The sequence below is a fragment of the Protopterus annectens genome, chromosome 8.part0, assembly GCF_019279795.1.
Source record: "Protopterus annectens isolate FY-2018-M chromosome 8.part0, PAN1.0, whole genome shotgun sequence".
NCBI classification, from domain to species: domain Eukaryota; kingdom Metazoa; phylum Chordata; order Ceratodontiformes; family Protopteridae; genus Protopterus; species Protopterus annectens.
In genome coordinates, this window is record NC_056741.1 from 1,637,591,210 (window position 1) to 1,637,616,993 (window position 25,784).

The following is a 25,784-nucleotide window of genomic DNA, read 5'->3' on the forward strand; positions in this document are numbered from 1 at the left end:
GTTATCCCGCTCCACAAAGGTGGAGCCACAACGGACCTTGGGAACTATCGCCCTATAAGCCTGACTAGCCTGGTCTGTAAGGCTGTGGAGCGCATCATCATGGAACTTATTAACAGAGACATTGGGAACCTCCAAACCTTGGACCCTACCCAGTTTGGCTTTGTTAAGAGCAGATAATTTCTCCTAAACCTAGTGGACTTTTTTGAGACAGTTACCAAGGCATTAGACGAGGAAAAGGAGGTCCACACAGCCTACCTAGACCTCGCAAAGGCTTTCAACACCATTCCCCATTCTGGTATTATAGACAAGCTCACCAGCTTGAACATAAACCCCTACGTCACGAGATGGGTTGCCAACTGGCTCACAGATAGAACCCACACGGTGAGAGTTGCAAGCTCTAGGTCCGACTCTAAACCGGTTACAAGTGGCATCCCCCAGGTCTCAGTCCTAGGACCCCTCCTGTTCGGTATATACTTCTCAGAGGTACAGGCAAGCACAGGAGGACTATGGCTGACCAAGTTCGCAGACGACTGCAAACTAGGGGCCATAATTGATTCTCCGGCTGATACAGACACCGTCCAGAAGGGCCTCACTGACACGGATGCCTGGTGTCAAAATTATGGCCTCAAGCTAAATGTCAAAAAGTGCATAGTCATCCCCTTTAGAAAAAAACAAAGTACCCATGAGCTACCACATAGGTGGTAGTCCCCTACATACAGAAAATGTAATAAGGGATCTGGGGACCCAAGTAAATAGTAATCTCTCCTTTGATAATAATATTGCCAAGGTGGTTAGAAAATCCTTATGTGGCCCACCTAATTACAAAACGGTTCACATCTAGAACAAAAGAGGTTATTGTGCCTCTCTACTCATCACTCTTGAGACCCATCATTGAATACAATGCCCCATTTGGGATGTACCTTACAAGACACCTGCAACAGCTGGAAAGACCACAGAAGTATCTCACCAAGAGGATTACTGGCTTCAAACAGATGCCCTATGCAGCCCGACTCAAGAAACTCCAGCTGTACTCGGTTGCATACTGTTTAATTCAGAGGTGATCTCTGCCCAACATACAAGGCCATGCCCAACCCTGAATTGATGGACATGCACCACCTAAAAAAAAAACTTCTGGAGAGCCACACGCTCTGGAGATAAAAACCTCACCACAATGATAAATAGGACGTGCTGGAGGGATAGATTCCTGTCCCAGAGACTCCCCATGCTTTGGAATAGGATTCCAATATACATCAGGCAGAGCCCCTCACTAAAACTCTTCAAGAGAAACCTTGATGGGTGGATGGGAGACAGAAAATTTACCCCTGGGGTCACTGCAGTGGCTCTGCTGGACAGAGGCGCGGGGAACTAATGGCTCTGCTGGACAGAGGGACATGGAATTAATCTAAGGGTGAGGCGAAAGCCAACACATTCTGGTTAGGCTTATAAATGCCCTTGGGCAAATAGCCTAGTACTTACCTATGAACCTATGAACCTAAATCTGATCCCTGTACAGACACTGGAATTTATTGTGACTCTACTGAATACTACAGCTCAAATGGCATCCCTACCTCTTCATCACATCACATTATTGAGAAGTCAGATGCGGACCATACTGTCTCATCCATCCCGTCCAGCAAAGCTAGTACTGCAAGCTCTTGGGTTGATGTCAGCTGCCATACGTCTAGTGCCTCTAGCAAGAGTCTTTACTTGAATCCTTCAGTGGACCTTGGCGGTACAGTGGTCCATACTTTACCAACACCTGTCATTTCCCATAAGACTCACTCCAGTCTGCAAATGTCATTTTCACTGGTGGATCCAGTCTGATGACCTGTTTCTGGGCAGGCTGTTCTCTGTTCCTCCCTCAGTTGCCACAGTAAACAGGGATACTTCCCAACAGGGGTGGGGGAGGGGGCATTTCTTGGAAAAGATAGTCTAAAGCATATAGTCCCCCTTGAAGACCAAGTTGCATATCCATGTCCTAACACTGCAAGCCTTTCAGGGCATTCTCCCTCTGGGGACTATTGCAATTCACACAGACAGTGTGTCAACAAACAAGGGGGATCCCGTTCTTTTTCCCTGTGCAGAGAGGCCACGGGGGTTTGGGAATGGGCGATCTCGTCAGACCACTTTCTCATTGCAATGCACATACCGAGGAGAACCAGTGTGCTGGCAGACAGATTCAGCAAGTACATTTTTATTCCCCACAACTGGTCTGTCTATTAGGCAGTAGCTAACATGATCTCAGCCGCTGGGGCCAGCCTTGCTGCGACCTATTTGCCTTGCCCCTCAGCAACAAATTTAACAAGTACTAGGCTCTGAGTCCCCCCTCTGTGGGAGTAACCGAGAGATGCTCTTATTCAAGACTGGCCCCCAGGTCTCCTTTATGCTTACCCTCCTCTTTCTCTGATTCCCAAATTCTTACAGAAAGCGCACAAGCTGAAAAGCTCAGCCATCCTCATTGTCCCCTTCTGGCCTCAACAGGCATGGTTCCTCTTCCTCTGGTCTCACTTGAAGTATACCCCATGGATACTGGAGCCCATTCAAGATCTCCTTTTTCATCCATTGGGAATTCAACATCCCAATCTTCATGGCCTCATGCTAACTGCATGGTTTCTTCACTTCAGTAATAGACAGTCCAGTCTTGCTTCCCCAGTTAATGACATTATCTTGGCCCCCAGAAGGCTTCCACCAAGAAAGTCTACAGAAGCAAATGGAAAAGATTTTCTGTTTGGGCTTCCAGTCAGAATATTGATCCCTTTTCAGCGCCTTAATGGTTTTAATTCCATTTCAACACAAGTTTTCTGAAGACATGCTTTGGGTTCAGGAAGAGGTCAGGAAACGCACTACTAGAAAATCGTATGTTACTAAATGGAAGAGATTTTCCATCTAGTGTCACAAACATGGACAGGACCCCCTGTTGGTGGGTATTCCTACATTTCTATTTCTGTGAGTTGCTCACTTCTGGCCTGCCATAAAGCTCATCTGTCAGCAATTTCTCCTTGTCTGCCTTTGGATCCATCCCGCTCTTCAGATTTGAGGTTAAACTGTTTTTATTGTCCTTCATGTTAGACCTCCAAGAAAGCTAGTTATTCCTTCATGGGACCTTAATTTTGTTTTTGAGAATCTAACTCAACCACTTTTTGAACCAGCAGCTTATTTTACCTTGCAGTCGAGTACCTGTAAGACTGCCTTTTTGGTTGCTGTGACTTCTGCCAAGAGAGTCTCTGAGCTGCAGACTTTTATGACGGTCCCTTCTCTTCTGTGCTTTTACAGAGAGTGCCTCTTTGGACAAGTCTTTATTTTTTGCCTAAAGAGATCAGTGAATTGTTGTTGAGCAAGACCATTCATCTTCCTTTTCTCCCCTCTTCTCAAAATAGTAACGAGAGGGTTCTACATTCTTTGAATTTGCATAGACAGCTCAAATATTATTTAGATAAGAATAAGGATATTAGGTAATCTGAGCAGTTTTTTGTTTCTTTTGATGCCGAGAAATAGGGTTGCTGTTTCTAAGCAAACCACGTCCTCTTGAATTCTAAAGCCATTTCTTTTTGCTATTTTTTCATAGGAAATAGCTTCCTTTCTCTGTTCTTGCTCATTCTGCTTGGACACTGGCCTAATCTGGAGTTTTTACCCCCAAGGGTCTTGATGCTCAGTCTATTTTGGAATCTGCTACTTGATCTTCTGTGCGTATTTTTCCTAGGCATTACAAGTTGTATGTGTTCTCTAAGGTAGGACAGGTTTTGCCGAGTTCATCATCCATGGATTTTGGAGAGTTCTTATGTTTCATCTTTTTCCCACCTTCTTCAGTAGGTTTAATACTCTCCCTTTTGTAAGGAATACTGCAACAGTGTAAAGAAGGACATAGTACAGTTGTGCAAAATCTTAACATAACAGTAGATGTTAAGTTGTCAATCTCGCCTTCATTCTTGCTTGATGGGTTCGGAGCCGATCCTCGGCTCCGACTCGGCACTTGCTAAGCTCGAGAGTCACTTTTACCAGCTCGAGGCAGCCCCATATCCCATGATGCAAGGCGGTAAGTACCCAGATCTCGTTTGCCGCTTCGCTGATGAGGTCCTCCTTTTACCAGCTCCTGGTAAGTGAATTATTACTTTACTATTTTAGCCCCTTTTTACAAAAAAACCTTAAATTGTTAGTTTTAACTTAATTTTAATTCCTCTCTGACAGAAATTTTCCCTGTCTCCTCTAAACTTTTAGTCAGACTAAAACCCATCCCACCCCCCCCCCCCCCTGTTAGGGTGTGTGTGTGTGTCTGTTAGTGATACCTTTTGGTATATTTAATTTTATTCTTGGACTGGTGTGTGTGTGTGTGTGTGTGTGTGTGTGTGTGTGTGTGTGTGTGTGTGTGTGTGTGTGTTTTACACCATGTCTAAAGAAAGGGTCTCAGGCTTTAAGAAGTGTGACTCGTGCTGTCAGAAGATGTCTCTGACAGACGGTCACACTTCTTGCTTGTACTGTCTGGGGCCTCTTCACCTGCAGGACTCCTGTGCTATATGTCATTCTTTTAGCCAGAGAGTCCTGCAGGAAAGAAGAAATAAATTGATTTTGAGGGGCCTTCTTAAGCCGGAGGGCTCTCCGGCTAAGTCGGCCCCATCTAAGACTTCTAAGTCTTCCAAGGCCCAGGCTTCTGTGTCCAAGCCTGTGGCCTCTGCTCTGACTCATTCAGAGTCGAGATCGGCTCCGGCTGGAGCCGATTCTGGGTTACCTAACTCTGGTTCGACCACTTCGGTGTCGGCTCCGATCGGTTCCGACCACCATGTGGCCCAGGCATCGGTGTCGGCTTCGATCGGCTCCGACACCCTTACATTTATGGCCGTATCGGCTCCGGCTGGAGCCGATACATCGAAGCTACCTGTCGGTGCCGATAAGTTGTCGGCTCCGACAGTTTCAGTAGTTTCATCGGCTCCGATGGTTCCTTCGAGGAAGAGGTCTAGGTCCCCTTCCTTGGAGCCGATACTTTCAGCTCCGGCTTCGCCTCTCCTCTCGGAGCGGAGCCATCGAAGCCGATCTTCAAGGTCATCCAGGCTTTCTGACCATGATTTGGAGAGAGTGGTCAGTAGACTACTAAAGTCACAGGCACTGGCCCAAATGCTACATAGTCCGTCTCAGCAGACGACTATTAGTCCACACCCCATTGCAGTTCCTCCTTCGACTCTACCCCAGAGTTTGGAGTTGGAGTCTTTGGGAATAATTTCTGCTATGGCTGAGGGACAGATACCCCCTTCTGCTCCTTCAGCCTCTACTCTTATCTCCTCTTCGAGACCTTCCTTAGAGGGATTTGGTGGCCGGGCTTCCCTGGTCTCCTCCGAGGGGGTGAGTGGCATCGGACTCTTGTCCGAGCCCGCTCTTCCCCTTGGAGCCTCGGCCTTGGTGAGCTCAGCTCCGACATCTGCCTCGGAGCCTTCCTTTTCGGTGGGTCAGGGAGTTCCTAGTTCTTCGGAGCGGGTTCTCTCGGACCTCCCTGGGAGGGGAGCCTTCGAGGTGATGAAGAGTGTGCTGGCCACTGGTCTCAGCCAGCAGTCTGTTCCCTTAGCTCCTCCCTCTATGGTGCCTGTTGACATCTCTGCCACTTCTCTTGCTCCAGGACCCAGAGATCCTCCGCCTCAGGTTTCCCCACTGGGAATATCCCCCTCTTCCGAGGATTCTCCTGATTTGTCGGGAGATCCTCCGCGGAAGAGGACCTGTAAGAGGAAACACGTAGACTCCCCCGAGTCTATCACTTCAGATACTGACTTAGATGAGTCAGAGGGATCCCTAAGATCCCCCTCTGAGGATGTCTCCTTCTCAGACATACTAGAACTCCTTAGACAGAGGGGAAACTGGCCCTCCAATAATCCCTCTGAGGATGAGTCAGTATACCTGGAGGCATTTGGATCTCGGCCCTCCACTTCCTGGGTGTCTCCGCCTTTCGACCCCCTTATGCAGGTTATTGCTCGAAAGGCGTGGGCTGCTCCTGACTCTGTAGAGCCAGTCCCTAGGAGGCCTTCTAAATTTATTACTGCCCCGTCGGACAAGCAATTCCTCACAAAAGGTGTCCCCGCTGATGCCATGGTGGTGGCGGCTGCCACCAAGAAGGAACTTGCAGATCCTTCCGTACCTGTCCATCCTCCTAATAAAGACTCTAGGACCATGGATAGATATGGTAAGCGGATGTTTTCTTCAGCGACCTTTGCTATGCGTTCGCTGAACTACCTATGTCACTTCACCAGACTCCAAAGGGATATCCTTAAGGAGCTAGGTGAAGTTGTGCAGGATCCTACAGCTGCAGGGGCTCAGAAAAAAATTGCTTCGCAGCTAGGAACCCTTAACTCCATTGCAAACTCCTCCATGCGGCTGATATCATATGCTGCTGATGGAGCGAGTAGGGCCGCAGGTACAGGTGTGGCTCTTAGACGCCAAGCCTGGATGCGGCTATGTAATTTTGCAGATCCCTTTAAGGCATCCTTCACAAACTCTCCCTTTGATGGGTCAGCTTTGTTTGGCCCTCAAGTGAAGGAAACGTTGACCAGGTGTGAACAGGACGGCAAAACTCTTTCTGCCGTAGGAGTCCGTTTTTCCACCCCTTCTAGACCTTACCCCAAAGGACAGAAGGGGGGCAAGATGTGGTTCCGCAAATCCCAAGGAGTCACGCCGGATTCACATGGTCAGTTTACCCCTAGAGGCAGAGGGGGTAACAACAACAGACGCCGCTGCAGAGGCAGAGGGGGTCCACAAAACCAGGGAAACAGAGAGTCTCTCTCTGACAAGCCCTTTCAGCATCCCTGAGATGTTGCCCGGCTGTCCCTTCTTGGAGGCAGTCGGGGGAAGACTATCACTGTACCCAGAAGCCTGGCGTTCTCTCACTCAAGACAGATGGGTACAGTCGATCATATCCGAGGGTTACAAAATTCCTTTCGAGGAAAGTCCTTTCTATCCCTCAAATTCCCTTCCAGACGTACCACCGGTCTAAGGGAAATTGCAGAGTTGGAAGTCTCAAAACTACTGCAAAAGAGCCATTCAGTCAGTTACAACAGACCATTCAGAGCCCGGAATCTACTCAAGGTTCTTTTTGGTCCCCAAAAAGACGGGAGACTGGAGACCAATACTGGATCTCAGCAGACTCAACAAGTCTGTGAGGAAGACAAGATTCCGAATGGTCACTCTTCAGTCGATTCTGCCCTTCTTGCAGAAGGACAACTGGATGTGCTCAATAGATCTTCAGGATGCGTACTATCACATAAAAATTCACAGACGCTCCAGGAGATTTCTCCGCTTTCGGCTGGGGTCCAGTTATTTCCAGTTCAGAGCCCTGCCCTTTGGTCTCACCACAGCCCCCAGAGTGTTCACCAAATGCATGGCAGTGGTCACGGCTCACCTGAGACGTCAAGGATTCCAGGTGTTTCCGTATCTCGACGACTGGCTCCTGTCAGCCACCACCAGGCATCAGCTTGTTCAAGCCAGGGATTACACAATAAATCTTTGTTCTCATTTGGGCATCTCGATCAACTTCAAAAGTCATCCTTATTGCCCTGCCAGTCTATTACTTTCATAGGCAAACTTAAACACTGTTCGGATGTCAGCTACCCTTACAGACCAAAGAGTTTCAGACATTCAAAGTCATGTCAGGATCATTCTAGCCAACAAGAAGGTACAGGCCAGAATGGTTCTAAAAGTATTAGGTCTCATGGCTGCAGCCATTACTCTTCTTCCCCTGGCTCGCTTCTACATGCGCCTTCTTCAGTGGATGTTGTTCACTCAGTGGTCTTACCAACAACTTCCAATGCGTCACCAAATTCTGGTGACACAGATTTGCAAAAATAATCTTGCTTGGTGGATCACTTCTCCCCAGATTCACCAAGGCAGACACTTTGTACCCCCATGCCCGGTAGCCACTGTCACCACGGATGCCTCCCTGATCGGGTGGGGGGGGGCATTATCAGGGCAGGATGGTTCATGGGACGTGGCAACCGTTCGAGTACCACCTGCACATAAATGTCCTAGAGATGAGAGCAGTGCTTTTAACGTTGCAAGCCCTCAACGACTCTCTTCCTGTAGGGACGATTGCAGTCCACACAGACAACATGTCTGTAGTTTGGTATATCAACAAACAGGGCGGAACCAAGTCCTACCCCTTGTGTCAAGAAGCGCTCAGACTGTGGCAATGGGCGATCTCCTCTCATCGGTTTCTGGTAGCAACGCATCCATGGGAAAACCAACATTTTAGCGGACAGATTGAGCAGAGCTATTCTCATGCCTCATGAGTGGTCTCTCAAGCAATCTATAGTGGAGGAGATTTTTCTGGAATGGGGTCGCCCATGTTGCGATCTTTTTGCTACTCCCAAAACAGCAAATGCCCAGACTTCTTCTCTCTCTTCCCTCTGTCAGGCCATCCCCCCAGAGACACTCTGACCCAGGATTGGCCCCAGGGACTTCTTTATGCCTTTCCTCCTTTTCCTCTAATCCCTCAGGTTATCCAGAAAGCTACCACTTTGAGAGACAAAATGATTCTCATTGCTCCTTATTGGCCTCGACAAATTTGGTTTCCGTTCCTCCATCGTCACCTTTTGGTGCAGCCATGGCATCTGGACCCAGTGCCAGATCTTCTGGTTCACCAATCCGGTCAGCTGCACCGGTCTATCCCTTCTCTCAACCTCTCAGCATGGTTGCTCCACTTCCTTCCTTAGCCAGGCTTCCTTTGATCTCTAACCCTGTTAGAGACATCATAGTAGCTTCTTTAAAATCCTCTACCAGGAGGATTTATACAAGCAAATGGAAACGTTTCTCTTATTGGGCTAAAGCCAAGAATATCGATCCCTTCACTGCCCCAGGTCAGGCAGTTTTGGACTTCTTAGCGGAGATTTTTCATGCAGGCTCCTCTTCTTCCACAGTTAGAGTTCAACTGGCTGCTATCTCGAACTTTCATGTCGGGATCGCAGATCACAATATCATGTCCCATAGGCTTTGTAAAGCCTTCTTGAAAGGAATTTTCCTGCTAAAGCCTCCAATCAGGAATCCTCCTCCTCAATGGGATCTAAATTTAGTGCTGACATCCTTGATTCTTCCCCTTCGAGCCAGCTGTTTCTTGCTCCCTAAAATTTCTTTCTTGGAAAACATTATTCCTAGTAGCTATTACATCGGCCAGGAGGGTGTCTGAACTTCAAGCTCTTTCGGTTCGACCCCCCTATTTGGTCTTTCACAAGGACAGAGTATCATTGAGAACAAATCCGACCTTTTTGCCTAAGGTCGCCTCAAAGGCTAATTTGAATCAATCCATTGAACTCCCTGTATTTTTTCCAAACTATTCAAACAGATCGAAACAAAAATTACATTATCTTGATGTCCACCGCCAACTCAGATATTATTTGGACAGAACTAAACAATTTAGGAAATCGATCAACTCTTTGTTTCCTATGCAGATAACAGGAAAGGCCTTCCTGTTTCTAAAGTGACTTTATCTAGATGGCTGTCTTCTGTCATCTCTGAAATTTATCTGCTCAGGGGAAAACAGCTGTGCTCAAAACCTAAAGCACATTCAACTAGGAGCTTAGCTACTTCTACAGCCTTTCAAGCTAGACTTCCTTTAGACACTATTTGTGCAGCGCCACTTGGGCCACTCCTCATACTTTTGTTTCCCATTACAAATTGGACTTGGCCTCCAGGGACAGAGCCAGTTTTGGCTCTACAGTCCTCAAGAGTCTGTTCCGTTGAGCCACCCAGGATAGAGGTGCTAGGGACGTCCCATCAAGCAAGAATGAAGGCGAGATTGACAACTTAACATTAAGAAGTTATGTACCTACCATAACGTTCCATGTTAGTTGTCTTCTCTCCCCTTCTTTCTTGCGAACCTCCCTCCCTCCTCCCGGCCTGGACAGACCTTTCTACAAGAGATTGTTATGCTGAAGACCATTCAGAACTGGTCCTTCTTTCATCCTGTAGGCTTTCTTTCTTTCTTCCTTTGGGAAGTATTTATGCTTGGTGCTATTGCCCTTTGTCATCAAACGAGATCTGGGTACTTACCGCCTTGCATCATGGGATATGGGGCTGCCTCGAGCTGGTAAAAGTGACTCTCGAGCTTAGCAAGTGCCGAGTCGGAGCCGAGGATCGGCTCCGAACCCATCAAGCAAGAAAGAAGGCGAGAGAAGACAACTAACATGGAACGTTATGGTAGGTACATAACTTCTTAATTTCCTACTTTCCACTGTTGCAGTATTCTATCCCTTCTTCCCCCTATTTAATTTTTTGTTGCCCTCTGGCAGGGGGGGGGGGGGTTCTTTTCGCCTTTCTGGGTGTATATGTTCTCTTACTACTTTTGTGTTGGGTTGCTCTGGTTCCCTTGAAGCAGTTAATTTCTGAGGATTTGACTCTTGTATGTCACTTCTATATCTCATGCCTCAGACATAAGACATTTGGAAGAGCCTTAGGCTTTAGTATGCTGGCTGGATGTATGGCTGTCCTCTGCAGGATATCCCTTTTATAAGGAATACTATTATCTACTGATGTTCATCATGTTTCACTGCTGCAGTCATTACACTAGGGTTATCCTGCCGGCAGGCAGTCCCGCAGTCAGCCAGAGTTCCAAAGTCTTGGTCCGGTGTCGTTTGCTGTCGCTTCTCCTGGCGTCAGGGGTATATAAGATGCAGCCAACGCCATTTTCTTTAGTCTTTCTTGCCGCGCGGTGCCCGAAGCAAAAGCAGTTCGCAAGTGCCGGTCGGCCGACTCCTGAGATATCAAATTCGATTTTCAGAACCGAAGTCTTCAGTAAAGCTAAGTACCCTGTTGGGGAAACTTTTTCTTGCCTCAGACCGATGTCAGTAAAAGTTAATAATTGCATTTCTTGTGGGAAGCAAATACCTCATAAGGATTTTCATTCTTACTGTATTCCATGCCTAGGCCCAGATCACGACGTCACTAGTTGTCGGTTTTGTGCTAGATTTAACAAACGCACTATTAAACGTCGGTTTGATTTTGCTCGCCATTACTTTGGCCGAAGATTTAATTATACCATGCCGTGGGAACAACCGATGACCGGAATACACAAAAAAACGCAGAGACAAGGATAAGGACAGGCATCCGAGGTTCAAAACTGACGACAAAGCCTCTTCTAGGCCAGTCGCCGGTTCTCAGTGAGGTGCTTTCACAGCCCCTGACACCTCTGAGCCACAGTCCGCTACTGACTCCCACGTGGAGGTGCCTAGGCCTCTGGATACTCAAGGTGTTGTGCCTACAGAGACTACCCTTCAGATGGGTCTGGAGCTGCTGAGCAGGCATCGGCTTCTGAGGGTGTTTTCAGACCTTCACAACTTACCATTAAAACTACAGCCAAGTCTAAAACTCCATTAAAGACAAAGAAGCAAGTACAGCATTCACCTGGACAGGCCTCCATGCCTAAAAAACAGATGCTCAAAATGGCCGAAGACTTAATTACTCTGATCAGGGGTTCCCATCCCCTCCTGATAAAAGGCCTAGGCAGGATACAGACTATGATTCCTCTGACCAGGTTTCTATATATTCTGATTCCTCTTCAGACCAGGGATACTCTTTACCCCCCTATGGGGACCCTGGTGCTGAAGAATAAAGTCCTTCAGCCTCTCCTCCTGTGGATTATTCTTTTGGGGAAACTTTACATACCATGTGGGAGCATTTCCATTGGGAGGGCCAGGATTACTCAGAATCCAAGAAAAGGCTCAGAGACTTTCTTTTATTGCCTCAGCACAGGCCCCTTGCTATTCTGCCATTGTTGGATATTGTGGATGATGTGTTCTGTGAATCCAGTTTAAATCCTGATTCTTTACCCCCTGTTCCAGTCAAGCCAGACAGGTACTACAGAGTCCCTGACTCTCACAAATTTCTTTATAAAAACCCTGTTGCTGACCCAGAAACTATTTCCCAGGGTCCCAAAGGGGTAAAGGCTTCCACGGCTAAAAATCCAGTTCCCTCTGACAGGGATTCTAGAGCATTACACAGATGGGGAAGAAAGTTTACACTTCTGCAACTTTAGCAGTGAGGGCTTTAAATTGCCAGTTTCACATGTTTAAATACCAACAATATTTAATGTCTCAGTTAAAACAGAAAATGAGTACAAGTGCAGAACATCCTGACTATAAGGAAATGCAGGATGTTATGTGATCCTATCTCGCCTACATTCTGACTGATGGGTTCGGAGCCGATCCCTCGGCTCCGACTCGGCACGCTTATGCCAAAGAGCGAAATCTCTTATTGGCTGAGCTTACTATATCCCAGGATGCACCACTACCAGTCCCCCAGATCTCGTTTGCCGCTAACAAGTGAAGACGTGGTCTCGAGCTGGCTGAGCTAAGTAGTGATTATTTTCACTAACTTTCTGTCAGGAATCTCTTTATTCTTCAACAAAAAGCTGTTTTAACAGCTATTCTTGTGTTTAGAGTGCGTTTGGAGAAATTTACTTAGTAATTTCTTGTGTTGTGAGTGTTGACTAGGAGTACCTCTTGTGTGGAAAGGCCTTTCCCGGTCTTTTTCTTTGTTGGTTGTTAGGTGACTTCTTTCTGTTTAGGGATTTCGGATCCTTCTATTGCTGATAGTTTCTCTTTCTTTTAAAAGAAGGAAGAAGCAAAAAAAATTGTTTCTAATTACAGTGTTTGTACTGTGTTTTGGCTTTAATTCACCAGAATGTCTCAAGTTCCTAGGCCTTCAGGCTTTAAAAAGTGCACCAAGTGCAACTTTAAAATGTCTATCACAGATGATCACTCTCTCTGTGTTTATTGTTTAGGTGCAAAACATTTGCAGGAGTCCTGCAGCGTGTGTCACGCTTTTTCCTCGAGGGTCCTCCAAGAGAGGAAAAATAAGCTCATATTAAAAGGCATTATAAAGCCCTCCTTTGTAGAAGCTTTAGCATCCTCTCCCTCTCCTGCTAAAGAAAGGGCGGCTCCGACCAGTCCGTCGGATCCGACCGCCAAAAGACATAGGCAGGCCTCTCCTTCGGCTCCAAGGACTTGGGCCGAGGTCGAATGGTCTGCCTCGATGCCACCAGTCTCGACTCCTCTGGCTTCGGAGCCGATGGCTGGGGCATCGAGAGGCGGCTCATCTTCATCGGCTCCACTCGTTTCGGTGCCCATGAAGGTTGTCTGCTCAGACACTTCCTCCTCGGCGCCAAGCCCTCCTCGGCACCGATGGAAACTAGTTTGGTATTCCTTGCGCCGATAGTCATCGAGTCGCCGAGCCGGTCCCCTAGCCCCTTGGGGCCGTTGGAGAGGCCATCTCGAACCCGTTCAGTATCCTCTAGGTCATCGAGGATGTCAGATTCGGACATAGACAGGGTGCTCCAAAGACTGTTCCAGTCCCCAGTCTTTCAAAAATTGGTTTCGGCTCCGACCCAGTTGGCTTCGGTGCCGACAGCCCATGCCCATGTCATTGCCATTCCTCCTCCGACCGCTTCGGCTCCGTCGGAGCAGGTGCTGTCGGAGCCGGTAGAGATCTTAGGGTCGGCTCCGACCCTTACTCCAACCCCGGCCTTCGGGTCCGAGTTTGGTACACGGACTTCTTCGGCTGGACCCGGGGGTGATGTTTCGGGACCTATGCTGTCGGTTCCGAGCCTCCCTCTTGGTGCTTCGGCTGCGGGACTTCCGTCTGCTGTCATGGCTCCGGGGACCGGACACTCCCAGGATTCTGGGGGTCCGGCTTTCAGAGCTATGAGGAGTGCCTTGGCCAAGTCTTCCTCGGCCATCTCTCCGGCTTTACCGGCACCTTCCCTAGGCGTGGAGACTGGGTCTTTGGCAGTTCCCCTGTCCTTAGGCAGCGGAGCCCCTGGGCCTGAGGTTACCCCCACTGGGGGTTCCCCTCCTCCTGAGGGTTCTTCGGAGTTGTCTTCAGAGGAGCCCCCAAGGAAGAGATCGTGCAAGAGGAAGCACGTGGACTCCCCGAGTCTATTACATCGACACTGATCTTGATGATGCGGAGGGGTCCCGAAGTCGTCCTCGGATGATGTCTCATTTGCAGACATCTTAGAGATCCTCAAACAACGAGGCGGCTGGATATCCAAACCCCCCTCTGCTGATGAGTCAGTGCTTCTCAAGGCCTTTGGGGCTCAGCCCTCCGCCTCCTGGGTGTCTCCGCCCGACGAGCTCCTGGATTTAGTTTGTCGGAGGGCGTGGGAACATCCAGATACCGTGGAACCAGTCCCTTCTCGTCCTAACAAATTTTTGTCTGCCCCACCCGAGAAGGAGTTCCTGACCAAAGGCGTGGCTGTAGATGCCATGGTGGTGGCATCTGCTACACAACAGGACGTGGCAGAGGCTTCAACGTCCGTCCATCCTCCTAATAAGGAGTCTAGGAGCATGGACAGTGCAGGAAGCGCACCCTGACTTCAGCGGCCTTTACTTTAAGGTCCCTGAATTATTTGGCACATTTTACCAGGCTTCAGAGGGATCTGGTCAAGGAGCTGTCAGATTCCCTCTCGGGTAACCTACCTGAGCAGCTAGCCCAGTCGGTTAGCTCTCAGTTGGCTATCCTTGCTTCAATTTCTAACTCGTCCATGAGGCTCATTTCATATGCGGCCGAAGGGGCGGGTAGAGCGGCAGGCACAGGCGTGGCTCTACGGAGACAAGCCTGGCTCCGTTTGTGTCATTTTGCGGAGGCCTTCAAGTCTTCCTTCGCCGACGCTCCCTTTGATGGGTCCTCTCTATTTGGACCTAAGGTTAAAGACACTCTTACCCGCTGTGAGCAAGAAGGAAAAACTTTATCTGCCGTAGGTGCACGTTATTCCACTCCCTTTCGGCCTTATCCCAAGGCTAAAGGAGGAGGGAAGATGTGGTTCCGCAAATCACGCAAGTTTTTCCCTCAACAGCAGGAAGATTCCCCCTCCAGAGGCAGAGGACGGGGAAATTTTTCTGGGAGACGCCGTCCCAGAGGCGGCAGAGGGCCCCGCAATTCTGGAGACCGCGAGTCCTTTCGTGGCTCTTCAGCCTCCCACACTTCATGAGGGATTGCCCGGCTGTGCTGCTCCGGAGCCAGTCGGGTGCCGTTTTGCCAAGCACCTAAAAGCCTGGGAGTCAATCACTCAGGACAGATGGGTGCTTCGGATTATTGCCGGAGGTTACACCATTCCCTTCACACACTCACCCCCACCATCCAAAAATCCCGGACCCACCACCCAGTCAAAGGGAAATTGCAGCCGCAGAAGCGTTAAAGCTGCTAGAAAAAGGAGTCATCCAACCGGTCCCCACAGACCAGATCGGATCCGAAATTACTCAAGGTTCTTTTAGTGCCAAAAAGACAGGGGACCTGAGACCAATATTGGATCTCAGCAGACTAAACCAATCCGTCACGAAATCCAAATTCCGAATGGTCACGTTACAATCCATTCTCCCATTATTGGAGAAGGATGTTTGGATGTGCTCCACAGATCTCAAGGATGCCTATTATCACATACCGATACATCGGGCGTCCAGGAAGTATCTGCGCTTCAGCCTGGGAGACAGTCATTTCCAATTTTGTGCTCTGCCCTTTGGTCTCACCACAGCCCCCAGGGTGTTCACCAAGTGTTTGGCAGTAGTAACTGCTCACCTGAGGAGTCTTGGATTCCAAGTGTTTCCCTATCTGGACGACTGGCTCCTGACTGCCACCACCAGTCATCTACTAATGGACAACCTCAAAGCCACCTTTTCCCTGGGTGCTACCCTGGGAATTACATTCAATTGGTCAAAGTCTGTCTTGCTGCCCTCTCAGCGCATAAGGTTCATAGGAGCAGAGATAGACTCAAAATTGATGCGCGTTTTCTTCCTACCGAAAGGATCCAAACTTTACAAGGCCAAGTTCAAGCCCTGCTTTCAAGATCCAAAGCCCCAGCCAGGATGGTCCTGCAACTTTTAGGTTCAATGTCTGCCACGGTTCTACTAGTTCCTCTGGCAAGATTGCACATGAGGATTCTTCAGTGGCTATTATCGACTCAATGGTCCTTTCAGAATCTTCCCTCAATCACCCCATTATGATTACAGAAACGTGCAAACGGGACCTCCGCTGGTGGCTTCACCCGTCCAATCTGAATCAGGGAAGACCTTTTGTTATCCCCCCTCCGGTGGCCACCCTGACGACGGATGCCTCCCAGACAGGGTGGGGGGGCATTGTCTGGGCAGGTTAGTTCAGGGTTCCTGGCTTCCAGACAAAACCTTTCTCCACATCAATGTGTTGGAGATGAGGGCTGTACTTCTGTCCCTACAGGCTCTCCACAAGTTTCTCCCTCAAGGCATTATCGCTATCCACACAGACAACATGTCGGTGGTCTGGTATCTAAACAAACAAGGAGGGACCAGATCTTACCCCCTTTGCAGAGAGGCCATGAGGGTGTGGGAATGGGCTGTAGCTACCAACCGCTTCTTGGTAGCGACCCACATTCCAGGGAAATCCAATATATTGGCAGACAGATTAAGCAGGACAATTCTCTCTCCTCACGAGTGGTCCCTGAGCGAAACAGTAGCAGCTCAGGTTTTCAGAAGATGGGGGACGCCGTGCTGCGACCTGTTTGCAACACCACAAAACACAAAGTGCAAAAGGTTCTTCTCCTCGACTCCGCATCAGGGGAAGGCAGCGACGGATGCTCTAGCACAACCTTGGCCAACAGGGCTACTTTATGCCTTTCCTCCGGTTCCACTTCTCCCCAAAGTCATTCAGAAAGCTTCTCAATTGGGGTCCACAATGATATTAATTGCTCCGTACTGGCCTCGCCAGGTATGGTTCCCCTACCTGAAGAAACATGCGGTGGACGATCCTTGGGTTTTGGATATAACCCCGGATCTGCTAATTCATCAGTCGGGACGACAACACCAGTCCCTTCGCACGTTGAAGTTGACAGCTTGGTTCCTCCACTTCCGACTTTAGTCAGAAATCACATCTTAGACCCGGAAGTTATTCATATTTTATCTTCGGCCCACAAACCCACCACTAAGAAATTGTACCTCAGTAAGTGGAAGAGGTTTGCTATCTGGGCTCAACTCAGGGGCTTAGACCCTATCACTGCCCCGATTCCAGAGGTCTTGAAATTTTTAACATCCTTGTTTAATCAAGGATCTTCAGTTTCTACTATTAAAGTCCAACTTGCAGCTATTTCTAAATTTCACAAATTCATGGATCCACCGTTGATGAGCAGCAGATTATGCAAAACTTTCATTAAAGGTGCGGGGCTGTTAAGACCCCCAGTTTTTCATCCTGCGCCTCCCTGGGATCTTGATTTGGTGCTTCGTGCCTTAACATCTTCCCCTTTCGAACCGGCTGCTACATGTGAGTTAAAATATCTGTCTTGGAAAACTGCCTTCTTAGTGGCAATTACCTCTGCAAGAAGGGTTTCAGAGCTTCAAGCCCTATCTATCAAACCACCGTACTTGATTTTTCACAAGGATAGAGTATCACTTAGGCCTAATCCATCCTTTGTCCCAAAGGTCTGCTCTAATCTCTGTCTCCAACAATCTCTAGAGCTACCAGTTTTCTTTCCAAAATTCTCCAGTGAAGCAGAATACACTTTCCATAAATTGGATGTTCACAGGCAATTGCGCTTCTATCTAGACAGGACTCAGCAAATTCGTAAATCAGACCAGTTGTTTGTGTCCTTCTCAGACAATAAATTGGGTAAAACCATCACAAAAGCTACTATCTCCAAATGGATTAGAGATTGTATAACTCAGGCTTATTCCTCTTGAATAAGCAACTTACAACATCTATCAAAGCTCACTCTACCAGAGCTATGGCTACTTCTATAGCTTTTCATTCCAAGCTCGCTATTTCTGAGATTTGTGCTGCGGCTACTTGGTCCAATCCGCACACTTTCATTTCACACTATAAATTGGATGTGGCATCTAAAGGGCGAGCATCATTTGGTTCCACGGTACTCAGGAGTGTTTTCCAGTGAGCCACCCAGGATTCAGGTGCTAGGGACGCTGTCCCATCAGTCAGAATGTAGGCGAGATAGGATCACATAACATCTTTTAGTTATGTACTCACCATAACTTCAGATGTTTGGGATCCATCTCCTACATTCCTATACCCACCCTCCTTCCCCGGCCTTGGAGATCAGAAGAGATTGAACGGTTTTGAGTTCTACTGTTTTAATCTTGTTTCTTCTGACGATGTTATATAAGCAGTGCTTGCATGTGTGCATGTATGCGGACAAACTAGATCTGGGGGACTGGTAGTGGTGCATCCTGGGATATAGTAAGCTCAGCCAATAAGAGATTTCGCTCTTTGGCATAAGCGTGCCGAGTCGGAGCCGAGGGATCAGCTCCGAACCCATCAGTCAGAATGTAGGCGAGATGGATCCCAAACATCTGAAGTTATGGTGAGTACATAACTAAAAGATTTATTGCATGCAGCTGAACAAGTGGGAAAACATACTTTGCAATGTGGTTTTGATTCGTTAGAGGCTTCTTGTATAGCAGCACTTACAGGATCTGTGATTCAAAGGCATGCTTGGTTAAAAGAACAAAGTTTACCAGATCATGTTAAGGCAAAATTATTGGATGCTCCTTTACAGCAAGATATTTTATTTGGTGTTAAGGCAGAGGAGGTATTAAATAAAATGGAGGATAAGGCAAAATCTATGCAAACAGTGAAGGATTTCTTACAGGTACAGCCACCTCGATTTAGCAGAAATTGGCCTACAAAGAATTGGTCCTTTCCAGTGTCAGACAGGCCACAAAGAGGCAGATACAGATGCCCAAGAGACAGATCTCAGCCCCAAGGCTCTTACAGACCACGACAGTGGGGTGCTTCAACCCCAAAAGGAGGTGAAGACAAGTCACAACCTTACAGTAAACAGTCCCATTGACTTCCCCCTTCCAATGCCAAGCTCTTCCCTTTTGGAAGATCCCTTAGGGGGAAAACTAGCACTTTTTTCTAAAAATTGGCAAGCAATCACCCAAGACAAATGGGTTCTGAATATTGTGTCTCAAGGTTACAGGTTCCACTTTCACACTTTACCAAGGCTAAAAGGAATGCTAGACCTGCCATAAAATCAATGGGCAGAGGCACAAAAGCAAATTACAGCCCTCATGGACATGAGAGCTATTCAAAAAGTACCACAGCAGGAACAAGGACAAGGATTTTACTCAAGACTTTACCCAGAAAGGACAAAGCCTGGAGACCCATATTAGACCTTTCTACTCTAAATACTTACCTGGATGTTCCGAAATTCAAAATGTTGACACAACAGCAGCTACTTCCCATATTGGGCAAGAAGGCTTGGCTTGTTACTTTGGACCTCAAAGAGGCATACCTGCATGTCCCTATCAGACAGAATTGCAGAAGATACCTCAGATTCATAGCTGGTTCAATGCACTACCAATTCTCTGCACTGCCCTTCGGCTTATCTACTGCGCCCAGGGTCTTCACAAAGTGCCTGGCACCATTAATTGCATTTTGCAGACAAAAAGGAATTCAAATATATCCATACCTGGACGACTGCCTGATTCAAGCAGAGAGCAAGGACATTCTTCTAAAGCATCTGGCGTTTGTAAAAAGGTTGCTAATTTGCCTAGGGTACACAGTAAACGAAAATAAGTCAAAACTAGTGCCCTCACAAAAGATAATATTCCTGGGTGCCAACTTAAATACAACGGCCCAGATGGCTTATTTCATGCCAGACAAACAAGGACAACTGACTCAATATTTTCAGTTGATGGCAACAAAGTCCCAACTCCCTGCATGAAAAATTCTGCAGGCCTTGGGATTCATGGCATCCTGCATACTACTAATTCCATATGCCAGACTGCATATGAAGAAATTACAATGGTACCTAAAAGGTGTTTGGACTCAACACTCTCACAGCTTGGAAACAGTAATACCACTAATTCCCTGCCTACAACAGGAGTTTCAATGGTGGGCACAGGCATGTCACCTCAACAAGGGTCAGCCTTTCACTCTACCCACAGCCAGGCAGACTTTAACAACAGATGCTTCGGATTACGCCTGGAGAGCACACATGGCAGGAAAATGTATTCAGGGCAAGTGGACCACAGACCAAATGCATCTCCACTTCAATCAAAAAGAGATGTTGGCTGTACAAAATGCCCTGACAGCTTTCAAGGACCTTCTGCATCCAGGACAATTATTATTAAAGACAGACAACACCACACCATAAACAAGCAAGGGGGCACTCATTCTTACCCCCTATGCAGACAAGTCATGACCTTGTGGAACACAGCTCTAACTTATCAATTTCATTTGCAAGCACAATTCTTGCCAGGAAAGAAAAATACTTTGGCAGACGACTTAAGCAGAAACATCATGGATCCTCACGAGTGGAAATTAAATCCACAAGTCTTCAGCATGATAACGCAAAAATGGGGGTGCCCGGACATAGATCTTTTTGCCTCCCCACTTAATTGCCAACTACAAAAATTCTGCACAAGGGCTTATCACACACAAGCATGGAAAGTGGATGCTCTTTTGTTCAGCTGGAAAAGCCTAAAAGTTTATGCCTTCCCACCACTGCCTCTCCTTTCAGAGGTACTCCTAAAAGCCAGACAAGAAAAACCACAGATGATCCTGATTGCTCCAGACTGGCCACGCCAACATTGGTACCCAATCTTAAAGAACTTAGCTCAAGGCCCACCTTGGATTTTTCCTGAAATTCCACACCTACTGACTCAACAAAACAGTCAGATTCTGCACAGTCAGCTCAAAACCTTAAACCTGACTGCATGGCAGATTCATTAGCCAAACAGACAACACCTCTCTCTGAAGCTGTTATGGATGTCATTTTGGAGGCCAGGAGGCCTAGCACCAGGAAATTATATTCAGAAAAGTGGAAAAGATTCTGTGCCTGGAACCAGGCTCAAAGCCTTGACCCTTTTGTCCCAAACATTCCTCAGATACTACAATACTTAACTGAGATGCTGGACAAATGACTATCCTTCTCATCCATTAAGATCCACGCCTCTGCCATCTCAGCTCATTACAACACAGATCCTCCTATTTTCTCACACCCATTGCTAAAGCAGTACCTCAGAGGGGCTAAAAACATAAGACTGCCCCGGAGAGCACCAACACCTACCTGGCACCTCAATTTTGTCGTGGAAAAACTCACTTTACCTCCTTTTGAGCCAGCCAGTTCAGCAGAATTAAAATATGTATCATGGAAAACTGCTCTGCTTCTGGCAATAACCTCAGCACGAAGAGTCTCAGAACTACAGGCACTAATGGCAGTGGAGCCTTTCATCATTTTTAACCAAGACAGGGTTTCTTTAAGAACAAACCCTTCTTTTATGCCTAAGGTGGTATCCACTGTGGCTCTTAACCAAACGATTCACTTGCCAACCTTTTATCCAAATCCCCAGAATAAAGTGGCGAGACTTCTACACTCCTTGGACATACACAGACAATTATGTTTCTACTTGGACAAAACAAAACTTTCAGAAAAACTGAACAATTGTTTGTATCATATGCTGCAGAATCACAGGGAAAGGCAATTTCAAAGCAGACCATTTCAAAGTGGATAGGACACTGTATCCGGTTCTGCTACACACAGCATGGGAAACCTGTACCTAGTAACATTAGACCTCATTCCACCAGGGCAACTGCCACTTCTACTACCTACCTTAGAGGAGTACTTACCAAAGACATTTTGGAAGCTGCAACTTGGAGTTCAGTGCACACCTTTACCAAGCATTACCACTTGCCTCTTTATTCTAGATCCAGAACTGGCTTTGCCACTGCAGTGCTGCAGGGCCTCATAGCCACACCAAATCCTCTATAGAACCAGCCACCCTGACTCAGCTTTGGGATTCAACCCAAGTGTAATGACTGCCGCAGTGAAACACGATGAACATAGTACAGTTTTGTACCTACCATAAATGTAGATGTTCGAGTGTCTTCACTGCTACATCCTGGTTACCCACCTGCCTTCCCCTCTTTCTTACCTGGGTCATATCTATACCTCTCTACACTATACTACTTATGTGGTGTATTTGCTGGTGACTGAAGGTTTTGTTTTTACCTTATTGTATGTTTTATTAGCAGTATGTATTGCCTACTTTTTTGGGGGCACCTGACATCTGGGGCAAGAAAAACTGAAGAAAATGGCATCGGCTGCATCTTATATACCCCTGATGCACTGGCGTCAGGGAAGAAGCGACAGCAACCGACACCGGACCAAGACTTTGGAACTCTGGCTGACTGCGGGACCGCCTGACGGCAGGATAACCCTAGTGTAATGACTGCAGCAGTGAAGACACTCGAACATCTACATTTATGGTAGGTACAAAACTGTACTTTATGGTAACGTCTTGCATAATTGTCCTGACTCTGGAAGCTGCATTTTCCCTATTTGCTGGACAGTCAGTAACAATACAGCCAGCCTTTCTGGGTGGATGTGTACTACCATGCTGAGTCTTTGTTGAAGGACTACTCTTTGAAAGGGCAGTTTTTCAAACAATAAAGGATTACCGTGAAGACATGTCTGGATCTTGAATTAATTAATGTTGGTGTTATCACTTACTATCTTTATATTGTTTTTAGATCCCTTCTCTCGCCGATTTACACTACTTCCTCCAGCCTCATTGTCCATACAAAATGCAAGTAGAACAGACAGCGGATCATATCGTTGTGAAGTAGTTGCTGAGAATGATGTAAAGACATTAGCTGAGATCACCATTAACCTAACTGTTCAAGGTATGTGCATGGTACAGTTGCAATTTTATTGACAATTGATTGTACAACCACTTGGAGGAGCTCAGCATTTATGACACCATGATTGTGGCTTTCCTTTACAGCCTTTCAAGCAACTTTCACCTTTTTAAGGCTTTCAGAACTGTGCACAATACTTGAGATTTGACCTCATCAGAGCCTTATATAGTGTCAAGTTAAGCACTTCTTACCTGTAGTCTATTGTCTTTACATGCCAGCATTTGTTAGCTTTTGCCATTGCCTCCTGAAGATTTTTTGTGTGTGATTATCACTGTGAAGATTTTCCACTGCTGGGTTGTTTTCAGACATGCTTCTTTCTATTCACTGCTCAACTCTAGGTTATTTGCACCTCTACTGCATTACTGTACACATGCCATGCTTTGCCTGTTCCCAGAGTTTTCCTAAATCTCTCTTTGGACCATACCCCTTTCTTTTGACTGCACCAGTCTGGTTGACATCTGCAGACTTGTGGATTCTGTTGTATGGTCCTAATATGTTTTACAAAAATGCATTGCACAACAGTGATCCCAACATAGTACTCCTTAGCTCTCTTCAGGCAGATTATCCTTTTCAGTAAGTTTTCCCTTTGTACTAATCCCCCATTCCTAGTTCTCTCAGCTTGGCCATTAGCCAGTGTTGACTGAGTAGTTACTGAAGTCCATATAGCCCTTGCCCATAGTCTACCCCTGGCCCATTGCTCTAGTCATCCAGCCATAATTAAAAGCCTGTTGTTACACTCTGTGTCATAGTGTGGTTTTCTAGATGTATGGCTGGCCCTCCGTGGGATTTGATATAATTTTTCTGCAAGTGTGCTTCTTATATTTACTGGCACATGCAACCGAGTAAAGCTAAAATTACCATGCTCTATGTATACAGACCTAATGTTATCTCTAGTTTATGGGGTCATAGGCGCATAGGTGTATACTAGGCTAATGACCACTATGGCCCTTAAAAGCCAAGCCATGCAACCTAAATGTGACTCACAGATTTGATTATATAGGGTTGAATGACTGCCACTGTCCATTGGAGACATAGGTGCCAGATTGGGGAGAAATTTCAATTACCCATCCATTGGTCCAAGTTGCTCTTAAATAGAGTTAGGGAGGAATTCTACTTCATATGGATGGGGAGCCTGTTCTAGAGCATGGGAGTTCAAATGTTTCTGTCTCTCCAACGAAACATCTGTCTCTCCAGCATGTCCTGTTTATGTTGAAAGCAAAGTTTAGGTCTTTTGATCTAGTAGTTCTGATGATGTGTGTTTTACCAGTATGCAAAAGGTTCATCAAAACAGGGTCCAGGGATGCCTTGTACGCCAGGCAACGATCACCTCTCAAAAGTCTGTATGATACAGAGTAAAGAGACAGGCCTTTGAGGAGATGAGCATGGGACACAGTGTTTACTCCCTGTATTCTTTTTTGTAAGGAAACTTTGTGGACGTTATAGTTGCTGTCATGTCAGGTACATACTGAATAGGGCACTGAAAGTATGATGGGACTGATGAGGGCTGAGTACAGTGGTAAGATGACCTCTCTGGACCTAGGTGCCATGCCCTTACTTACAGGTTGAGCAAAGCTGAAGGATTTTCTTACTACCTTGGACACATTGGCCAAAGGCTAAGTTACCATCTACATGTGTTCCCACATCCCTGAATAGTGCATGATCACTTAGGGGTGTCTTATTGATGACTCAGTTACCCGGGACAGCCGACTTTTCAAAAGGTACTATAATACATTTCTTGGTATTGAGCTTTAAGCCATGGCCTTTGCACCAAGCATTTGTCTGTGTTAGACTTTCCTGAAGGGTGTTCTTGTCTTTTAGCAATTCAGTGGCTGCTCTCAGTTTGCAGTCATTTGCGAACTTGGTCAGCCAGAAGCCTTTGATATTGTCTTCAAAATCTGAGAAGTAGATGCTAAAGAGGAGAGGGCTGGGCAAAGAACCTTGAGGGGAGTCCACTGGTGACTGGTCTCTTTGTGGAGTTGGCTTCACCAATTCTAACCCTGATTCCTATCCTTGAACTAATTAGCTATCCAACTAGTTATAAAGGGGTTTATGCCAAGTTCAGTAAGTTTGTTGACAGTGCCCAAGTGGGGTATTGTATTAACTGCTTTAACCAGATCTAGGTAGGCAGTATGCACTTCTTTCCTCTCATTCATTGCTTTAGTGATTTAATGACCAGGTTTTTGTGCAACTACTTACTGTTCAGGGTCTTCATGTGGCAGATATCTTTTGATGTTCTTCATATTGATCACTGTTGAAGTAGCCTAAGCTATATGGGCTGTATCCTGCATAGGATATAACAGGCGGCCAGCTTCAAGACACCTTTCATCCTTCCAAACTATTAGTCAGTTCAAGCCAGGCTGACTAAAAAGACAGGATCTGAAGTAGTTTACTTCAATTGTTCTTCAACTTGTGGGTTCCGGATCTAACTCGGATCTGAGCCGGCAATTTCATAAGCATCTGCTCCGAGCTCCAAGCTCCTCCCCCTACCCATAATACACCACCACCACCTTCCTTCCCTCAGATCTTGTTTGCCACATTTGCATTTGCATGGTGATCTCCGAGCTCCGGGTATTGTGAGCAACTTTGAGCATTTTTTGGCAAGTGTTTTTGCTGTTAGTGTGTGAAGGGTTAGCTAGTGGTGTAGGTTCCCCTTTCCTCCCCCCTCGCTGGTGCATCGTGTTTTAAAAAAAAAAAAAAAAAAAAAAAAAGTTCTTTCTTTTCCCTCGGCTATCTTTTTGTGTGTGTGTGTGGATTGGTTGGGGTTAATCTTGGGGAATTGTGTTTCAGAAATGCACAGAGTGTGGCCATAAGTTGTCACCTGCCGACGGCCACACTCTGTGTGTTGTCTGCTTAGGTGTGGCTCACTTTTCGATAGACTGTAGCATTTGTGCGGGTTTTAACCCGCGAGCTCTGGGAGACTGCAGGGCTAAACTCATTATGAAGGGCCTTCTCCCTGCTTGTGAAATGGTCACTTCTTCCTCTTTGGCGATTATGGATGTGACCACATCTTCAGTCTCAGTAGCTCCCTCTCTCTCTTTCTCTCCATCCAAGGCCAGGACTCAACCTCCCACTTCTAGGCCTGGGGATGGGGACACTGTAAGGCTAAAGAAATGAGAGAGAGAGAGCACAAAGGTGACAGACAC

General features: G+C 46.9%; 1 protein-coding gene across 1 annotated transcript in view; it reads left to right on the top strand.

The window, feature by feature from the left end:
- The window catches only part of JAM3 (junctional adhesion molecule 3), a 1,464,991-nt gene that overhangs the window by 41,124 nt on the left and 1,398,083 nt on the right, over positions 1–25,784 (top strand). The window contains exon 3 of the mRNA XM_044079478.1: positions 22,474–22,626. Coding sequence (XP_043935413.1) covers positions 22,474–22,626 — 153 coding nt within the window. The remainder of the gene's footprint in view (positions 1–22,473; positions 22,627–25,784) is intronic.